This window comes from Salvelinus namaycush, chromosome 42 (assembly GCF_016432855.1).
Source record: "Salvelinus namaycush isolate Seneca chromosome 42, SaNama_1.0, whole genome shotgun sequence".
Lineage (NCBI taxonomy): Eukaryota > Metazoa > Chordata > Actinopteri > Salmoniformes > Salmonidae > Salvelinus > Salvelinus namaycush.
In genome coordinates, this window is record NC_052348.1 from 4517083 (window position 1) to 4526303 (window position 9221).

At 41.5% G+C, this 9221-nt stretch overlaps 1 protein-coding gene across 6 annotated transcripts; it reads right to left on the reverse strand.

Moving 5' to 3' along the window:
- Positions 1 to 63: 63 nt before the first annotated feature.
- Positions 64 to 8486, reverse strand: LOC120034913 (N-acyl-aromatic-L-amino acid amidohydrolase (carboxylate-forming) B-like). Of its 6 annotated transcripts, none has more exons than XM_038981592.1 (7): positions 8184 to 8486; positions 7162 to 7388; positions 6317 to 6512; positions 4967 to 5060; positions 4719 to 4826; positions 2855 to 2970; positions 64 to 482 (listed from the first exon to the last, which is right to left on the reverse strand). In XM_038981592.1, exons 2-7 carry the CDS (start codon positions 7386 to 7388, stop codon positions 285 to 287), a joined length of 939 nt encoding a protein of 312 aa, XP_038837520.1. In that variant the 5' UTR covers positions 8184 to 8486; the 3' UTR covers positions 64 to 284. The 6 variants fall into 6 exon arrangements, with proteins under 6 accessions (XP_038837520.1, XP_038837519.1, XP_038837518.1 ...); XM_038981591.1 differs by having other exon boundaries at positions 7162 to 7391; XM_038981590.1 differs by lacking the exon at positions 8184 to 8486 and adding an exon at positions 7780 to 7945.
- Positions 8487 to 9221: the final 735 nt, after the last annotated feature.

The window sequence follows — 9221 nt, forward strand, 5'->3', positions numbered from 1 at the left end:
CCTAGGAAACACCAGGTTAAACGGAGCAGTGAAATGCAACATTACATCACTATGAAGACAACAAAAAATTGAAATGTTTAATTGACATACTAGATTATTGCATTGAGCTGTGCATAATTTCACATACAGTATTCCTGAGGTTATTTGGTGATGATAAAAAACAATGGAATTAAAAATCAATTGAAAATGAGGTTAGACTAGTTAGTGCTTCTTAAGGTTCTGTGTGTGTTTTCTCTTTAATTCTCTCACTCTTTAAACTCTTTGTTCCTCCCCCTTTCCCTTCATCAATCTCTCTTCACTTGCAAGGGGGGTATAGTGACTGTCATCTTTCGTGCCAGGTGGAAGGCAATACTCTTCTCATAGTACGCACACTCGTTCACAAAGAAGGGATGGAGGACTTCTTCCCCTTCGTACTTAAGTATCTCCCCAGAAAACATCAGGAACATGGGATCTCCCGGATGGAGGAGGCAGAAGTCACGGTCCTGGAGAGAAAGATTCACATCAGCATGCTTTGCATTTAGATAATGACTAGGTCTATGCTGATTTTCACTAACCAAATGCTAACTGTTCCGTTACTCTAACCCTAACAGGCTGTTGCAGTTGATAGTTTGGGCATCTATAGACCAGAATCAAATCAAATGTTATTTGTCACATGCGCCGAATACAACAGTCAAATGCTTACTTACAAGCCCTCAACCAGCACAATGCAGTTTTAAGAAAATACAAAAAAAAAAGTCAACGAAAAATTAAGGAGCAGCAGTAAATAACAATAGCGGGGCTATATACAGGGGGTACCGGTACAGAGTCAATGTGTCAGCTACTGTGCAACGAGCTATTCAGGTAGGATGCAATTTTGGAACTTTACTAAAAAAAAAAATATCATTATTGTATATCATTGTTATTATTGTATGCTTATTGAGTCATCTAAACCAGTTCTTTAAAATATGATAAATGTGTTTTGTTTCATCCTTTTGAGACATTTATGTTGGCTAAATTAAGTTTGATCTGTCTTTTTAATTATGTGCTCAGTATTTAGTTAAAGATATGTTATAAGTAAGCCTTTCGTAAAAAATATATCTCAAGCCTGTTGAGTACGGTAGGCACTAGCCTTTCTTGGTCATTTCTGCAATATAGACTGTTCAAAACTTCTGTGAAGGTTTAAACTAGTTTGCAAGTGTTCTGTTTCATTCTTTTGAGCCATTTTCTTTGGCCAAATTAAGTTCCAACAATGTTGTGTCTGCCTTGATACAATATTCTGCTCATATTTTCCCTATAAACAATGGCTTGACCTACTTTTGATTTTACCCTAATAAAATGTGGAAACGGTGTGGCTATTAGCCTATTATACTGAAGGCACTGTACTACAGCGCTCCAACTGACTCTGACAATTGAACTTGAGGTGAGCAAGAAAGTTTAAGGCTTACCAGAGTTACTCCAATAATCTAAAAAAAATGATTTGAATAGAAAAATGATGAATTAGCCTCCTGTATGTCCATATCTGAATAGCAGACGCAGAAGCCTATCTGACAAGGACAAAGAAATGCAAGTTGGTGTCGTAGCATGCCGTCAGCATTCATCTCTTTCTCTCTCTCTCTCGCTCTCTCTCTCTCGGCCTAAACTTCTCTTCCTTTGTATGTATTTTTTTTAAATTATAATCATACAGTGGACACCTAAGCCCATGCAATGCTCTGATGCATTTAGTGCACAAATCTCTGACAGCTGAACCGTGAGGTGGACAATTATTGTTTTAGGAAAGTAAAAACCAATAAAACAACATGCTATAAAGTTTTGCATTTTCCTAAACATGGAAACACAAGGAATAGTTTTTTTGTAATTTGTTATAGGCTGTTTTTAAGGACATGTAATGTGGCTCATTTGGCCAACATCCATCGTTTATTGATGGCGCTGGCTGCGTGGGTGGACGATCTAATGCGTTAAGCACCCAATGCATATGAATGACCGGTAAATTTCTCAAATGTCCGATAAATAAAAAATCTTCCCAATAACTCGTCCGGCGCCAAATTCTGATAATCGGAAACCCTGATATGTAGTATACTGTATACAGTATATAGTATAGGCTACAGTAGGCTACAAAATAAACTTCCCAGTGACACTGATTCGCCCAAAGATGAAGATGAAGCAGAGGCTACTCACTGGTGATGGCCGATGAGCTCGTGACAATATCTCAAGATAAGCTACTTTGAAAAACAGTGCTGTTCACTCAGAATCACTCAAAAGTTGTTAGGAATTTTTCAACAGTTGGCATTTTCTTTTCGAACGGTAGACCTATGTTTTTCTCCAAATTGTATTTTGAAATTTGTGAAAGGCAAACTGGCAGCTGTAACCAACCATAGAAATATAGTCCAAAGATGACAGTCCCCATTCATGTCAGGACTGGCAGTCATTGCTAGTGTACCTATGAGTTTAACAGTCAAAGTGCCATGGTTAGAGGTTCCAAAATCCTTCTATGGATTATATCTACAGTATGGCCACAACTCAAAAAGTTGTTTTATACTTGGCTCACATGCTGCCCAAATTGCATAGGTCCCAACTGTAAGTGCTTGTGATAAAACTTAATCCACAACAATTTTTTTAGAAGCTATTTATCCTCTGTAACTAAATTATGCTCTCTGATTTAGTATTTTGAATAATTTTATTTGTCTGTCCAGACAGGAGTAATATATATTTTTTGTTGGTTGCCTAATTATGACTAAATTATTTAAATTTATCAGAGGGTGCTGCAGCACCCCAGGCACCCTTACTTCCCGCAGCTATGCATTAAAGGGTTCATGTACAGGACTTTCACCGACTGCAGCTAGATTAAATTATATACAAGTGCAGAATGTTCCTGAACCTGTAGTTGGGGATGTATGGCAGCAGCAATTTGATTGGTCTCTGGGTCTCTTGGGTAGTATACACTCTTCACAAAGGTGTACACATTGTCCACCTCGCCACCTTCAAAGGCACATCCTGGTTGAGATAAGATGAGAGAAGGTTTGTAATTGGTTAATGACTAGAATAGAATCTAAAATGTAATTTCTCTTGAAGGGGAACTTGTCTTGATATGGAATCAGGTAGTAACCCAAAAAAGTTTTAAACAAATCAAAATATATATTTTATATTTTGGTTTCCTCAAAGTAGCAACCCTTTGCCTTGATGACAGCTTTGCACACTCTTGGCATTCTCTCAACCAGCTTCATGAGGAATGCTTTTCCAACAGTCTTGAAGGAGTTCCCACATATGCTGAGCACTTGTTGGCTGCTTTTCATTCACTCTGCGGTCCAACTCATCCCAAAGCATCTCAATTGGGTTGAGGTCAGGTGATTGTGGAGGACAGGTTATCTGATGCAGCACTCCAACACTCTCCTTCTTGGTCAAATAGCCATTACACAGACTGGAGGTGTGTTGGGTCATTGTCCTGTTGAAAAAACAATAATAGTCCCACTAAGCCAGATGGGATGGCGTATCGCTGCAGAATGCTGTGGTAGCCATGCTGGTTAAGTGTGCCTTGAATTCGAAATAAATCACAGTGTCACAAGCAAAGCACCCCCACACCATCACACCTCCTCCTCCATGCTTCACAGTGGGAACCACACATGTGGAGATCATCCATTCAACTACTCTCCTTCTCACGAATACACGGTGGTTGGAACCAACAATCTCAAATTTGGACTCAACAGACCAAAGGACAGATTTCCACCAGTCTAATGTCCATTGCTCATGTTTCTTAGCCCACCAACTCTCTTCTTATTATTGGTGTCCTTTAGTAGTGATTTCTTTGCAGCTATTCGACCATGAAGGCCTGATTCACACAGTCTCCTCTGAACAGTTGATGTTGATATGTGTCTGTTACTTGAACTCTGTGAAGCATTTATTTGGGCTGCAATCTGAGGTGCAGTTAACTCTAATGAACTTATCCTCTGCAGCAGAGGTAACCCTGGGTCTTCCTTTCCTGTGGAAGACTGTTCTTTCTCTTTTCTTATTTGAGCTGTTCTTGCCATAATATGGACTTTGTATTTTACCAAATAGGGCTATCTTTTGTATACCACCCCTACCTTGTCACAACACAACTGATTGGCTCATACGCATTAAGAAGGAAAGAAATTCCACAAATTAACAAGGCACACCTGTTAATTGAAATGCATTCCAGGTGACTACCTCATGAAGCTGGTTGAGAGAATGCCAAGAGTGTGCAAAGCTGTCATCAGGGCAAAGGATGGCTACTTTGAAGAATCTCAAATATATTTTGATTTGTTTAACACTTTTGTGTTTTCCACATGATTCCATATGTGTTATTTCATAGTTTTGATGTGTTCACTATTATTCTACAATGTAGAACATAGTCAAAATTAAGAAAAACCCTTGAATGAGTAGGTATGTCCAAACTTTGACTGGTACTGTACATATACATTATCTAAAAGAGCACAGGCCAGTTACAGTACACAAGATAGAAAAAAATACTCAAAATACAATAACCATAAATGCAGTGAAGACCAACAGCATAGTGTTGAATGGTAGGCCCATGTACGTGAAGAAAATCTCATTGTATCTGTTCCTGGTACAGGGGAGCTAGATGCTTGTAGGTATGAATTATGTTTATGCTATTCTTGTTGTTGACCAAGGCAGTAGACTTAGTAGCAATGATCGAGGGTTGTGTATTCTGTGTGTAGGGGATGTGAGGGGTCAGCAATGTTTACCGTTGATGGGAGTTCAAGTACCTGAGTTGAAGCACTGGACCCAATCTAGTGTCTGGTCGACCGCCTCCTTCATGATGTTGAAGATGTCGGCTCTGACCACACCATGGGGTTGAGGTCCCACCTCTATCGCTGTGGAGTGACACCATCAGAAGGAATACATTTGTCATGTAAATGGGAAAACATACTGAAAATACTCTGGTTTCTTATGACAGGAAGAAGATTGCATGGTGTGTTTCCAATGAACACACAGCACAAGCACAAAGACTTACAGAAGCCATGCTTGCCCAGGGAGTCCTGAGAGTAGGCATCAGCTAGGGGTAGATCCAGCACGATAAACCTCACGGGCGCTGAGGTTATCTTCCTCTGAGAACACAACAGATGAACTCTTTACACTCCAGTAGAACCCAGATTATAGCAGTCAGATGATGCCCTTCTCCTCATAGAAACTGGGTCAGATGGTGCATGCACTTCCCCTTTAAGACAGCAATCGAGTCATGTTGAAATTATACACTCCAATCAGATTATTAAAGTCCAACCAGCATTGTATCTGTAGCTACATTTCCATCCAATTGGCAACAGATTTTCATACGAATATTCTAAAATCCGCATAAATAAACTATGCCAATTTCCACCCAAACAGACTTGTTGCAGATAGAAATTAGTGTGTGATGACATAGCGCAGACAAATTGTACTTTTTCGCAATGTGTTTCCATCACATTTTCAACTCTACAGATTTTTTTGGTGACAAAACTATCTGTAAAATAGCAAATGTACCTACTCTGTTCTTGGCACTTGCACTCTAGCCAACAGCACTGCACAACAGCTCGCAGATACAGATACAACCTGTAGGCTAGTCTACATTATATGAGATTATTATGGACAAGAGCGAGAATATTTTTTATTTGTCAAACGGCAGTCAAGCATCGATCATCATGTCACCAGATAAAGACTCTCTATGTTTATTGGAACGGAGCATCAAGCTCATCACTGTGCACTTTCACCAACCTGTGAAGTTCATCATCATTTATTCAAATCTGTAACCTAACAAACTGCATAGTTTTCCGAGTCGTAGTGAGAGGACCACACACCATATCACCGTGTGACTCCAATTGTACTTAGACATGATGGTTAATATATCAATATTTGCACTTTGAAGGTGATCCTATCAGATCCCATCATATTGAAGGAACAAATTATCTGTCGGCATTTATACGTTGTACTGGAACTTCCTGTTTCCATCACAGCTGTCATGATTTTTCTATCACACAGTGTGACTTTACTCGCTTAAAAATTGTGTATGGAAACATGGTTAGAGACAGCAACAGACGCAATCATTTTCTTCCCCTTCCAGACAGCAATGCTTCCAATCGGCATGTTGTCTCAATGACAGCAACAGTCAGATGAACCATCCACTTCCCCTTTAAAGCAGATCAATCTGTAATCCATTTTAATCTAATGCTCTCACACCAAAACAGAATAAGATACACTTTTGACCCTAGAGAGCATATTTGATGGCCCAAATTGGGGGCTGGCAGTACTAAGGACAAGGGGACGTTCAGTTTACCTTGTCCTTAATTTTTTCCTTTATTTCATTGAATTGAACTGAACCTGTGGTCACCTGGATTTGTCTATAGATGTGCATGATGACCCAGTCTTGGACAGAGTAGGAGATGAGGCTGAGGCCCATGTTGGCTGTGGTGTTGTGAAGGTCACACAACAGGTCCATGGCCCCCACGTTGCCCTTGGGCCCCAGTAGAGTGTTCAGCTCCTGGGCTCGCCTCACCTCGTACGGGGTGGCGTCCGTCACAGGTGAACTAGGGAGGGAGAGAGAGGGGGAGGGACGTAGAGAGAGTGAGAGAGAAGGGAGACAGAGAAAGAGAAGAAAGGTGCATCGCCTTGGCATTGGAGAATGCAAACGACTCATCTTTTCTGGTGAGAGACTGAGATGAGGAAGTAAATGCCACCAACTCTTTGGGATGCCATCCCTTAGCTCTGTAGGGTTGAGTAAATCTGGAGTATCAATTAAGTACCAAGAATGAATATGAATTACGATATAGTCCCATTTATGCAAAAACTGGACTAGACTGTTCAGATAGGTGGTGGCCTTGGTGGCCAGGTACATACCAGGCCAGGCTGCAAGATCCATAATGTTACAAAACAATATCCAAAGTTATCTGGAAATGTTGCCATGACCACATTATTAATTTACGGACTCCACGGTGGAGGGATATATTACATTAAAGCTATAGTGTGTATGCTTCCATGTCTCTTTACAACGCATTGTGTAGTTATTGGCTTCTTTACATAGTTGTAAGATCTCATTTCTGATTCATACAGTTCACACCTGAATAGTACATTTTCCGACAGGTCCATACTTGTACATTTGTACATGAGGTGAACGATCCCTTTATGGATCACACTGATTGCATGTACAGTTTCATTTGTGCTTATGGCAACGTTTACCTGAGTATGGCGTCGGTGAAACAGCGGTTGAGGTCCGTGTCGGTGTATCTTTTGCACACTTGGACGGCACGCGGGTTGGATATGACCGTGGTCAAGGTCGCTGACCCTGCCTTCTCCAGCTTCTGCCTCTGCAGCTCCCTCACCAGGTACACACCCGACATCTCGTTGCCATGGGTACCGCCGCAGAGGGCGACGCGGGACAGCGCTGGGAGAGAGACTGGTTCCATCTGCTGGACAGACAGACAGACAGACAGACAGACAGACAGACAGACAGACAGACAGACAGACAGACAGACACAGAGAGAGAGAGAGAGAGAGAGAGAGAGAGAGAGAGAGAGAGAGAGAGAGAGAGAGAGAGAGAGAGAGAGAGAGAGAGAGAGAGAGAGAGAGAGAGAGAGAGAGAGAGAGGGGGGGGATTAGAGGGAGAGAGACATATAGTAAAGTAATAGCCAAAGTGTATCCAAATAATAATCTTTGAGCTCTCTATCACATCACTCATTTCCAGGGCCGCCGGCAAACACGTGGTGAGCAGGCATTTGCCTCAGCACTTTTCACCACATCTGATTTAGTTTAAGGGTCCGACCCTTTTTTTCCCAATTTTCTCCTAAAATGACATACCCAAATCTTACTGGTGTGTTTTCTGTTGTCCTTTGCAGAGGCTTGAATTGTTATCCTGTGCGTTTGTTTCATGAGTGAGTTTTCAAGACTTAGTGGGGTTTTTTTTCTTTCAAGTGTGATCCTGCGGCTACTGTTAATCAGTCAAGTATTTATGTTAATCCTTAACCACTGATTCCTCGTCTGGTCTCTACTCTGCACCTGGATCCAGCCTCACCACGTCACAATAATGTGTCCTGAACTTTAAAACTCTGTCATATAAACAGACCCGCTTTGTTTGTCTTCACTGTGCCAGAAAGCAGGGGAAATCAACATTCCAAAGAAACAGGCTAGCAGGAAATGTAACAGCTGATATACCAGTATGTGTTTTCCAGCCACTCAGAAAAGTGTAAGGCTAACAGTCTTACCTTGCGGTGTAGGTGAAAGTTCCTTCCCTGGCTGGGACTGCAGTTTCCCTGGTCCTGTCTGACCAAGTTATGCTGAGCAGTCAGCAAACTTTGAACATTTTTACTAGCCCGGACATGTGTGAGACAAATTTCACAATCTGTAACCTACACCAGGACCTTTCAATGCCAGAGGCAAGAAAGACCCGACACACATACACCAGACACACCACACACACACATACAAACAAGCGCAAACCGCCAATTTTCACAGACTGAACTTTCTTTGATCTATCCCGCACTTCTTCCCCTCTCCCTCTTTCTGGTGCCTCCTTCCCCGTTAAAGTAATTTTCAGAAAAGTTTTCAGTTAGCGACATTTATGATGTAGTAGGAACTCCCTCTGCTGGTCCTAAACCACTGCAGTACAAAGTGCTGAGAGATAGAGAAAGAGAGAGGTAAGACATTGGTCGTGATCTTAGCCATCATTCATAACTTTTTCATAAGTTGTTAGGTGCAAGGTTTGTGGCGGGTGGTGGAAAGGAAGGTATGGATGAGAAAGAAGGTTTGTAGGGGGTGCGGGAAAGGAAAGGATGGACGAGAAAGAGAAGGTCTGTGGGGGGCTGCGGGAAAGGAAGGAATGGATGAGAAAGAGCAGTTTCTTGGATGACTGCGGCTAGGGAGGTAACTCCCAACAACGGTCCTAGAGCAAAATGCAAATTCAGCAATCAACATATCTTTAGCAACACAATTGGTGTCTAGTGGTGCTTGTAATTCATAGGTTGTTACTGTGTAATTACCTTTTCAGTGTCATTTTGAGTAAATACTTCGTCATGTCTGTACCATACAATAAAGTGCTACCAAAACATATACTTTCCCTGTGTCAACTAATAACATTCTAAAGTGGGTGTGCTGTACCTCTGTTTTCTTCATTTTCTTCCTCATTGCCCTCCCTCTTCGCCTGTTTTGTCCTCCGTTTCCATCTTCCTTTTGTCTCCACCCCTCTCTCTCACTCTTCCTCCAAAGCTGTAATTAGCCCACTAATCCTGTTGGGTTAGTCAATC

Coding starts and splice junctions, on each gene's coding strand:
- LOC120034913 (XM_038981589.1), bottom strand. CDS start 7,851: ATGAAACAAACGCACAGGATAACAATTCAAGCCTCTGCAAAGGACAAC. Junction 5,061..6,316: donor ACATCTATAGACAAATCCAG/GTGACCACAGGT, acceptor TTGTGTTCTCAG/AGGAAGATAACCTCAGCGCC. Junction 483..2,854: donor CCATACATCCCCAACTACAG/GTTCAGGAACAT, acceptor CTTTCTCTCCAG/GACCGTGACTTCTGCCTCCT.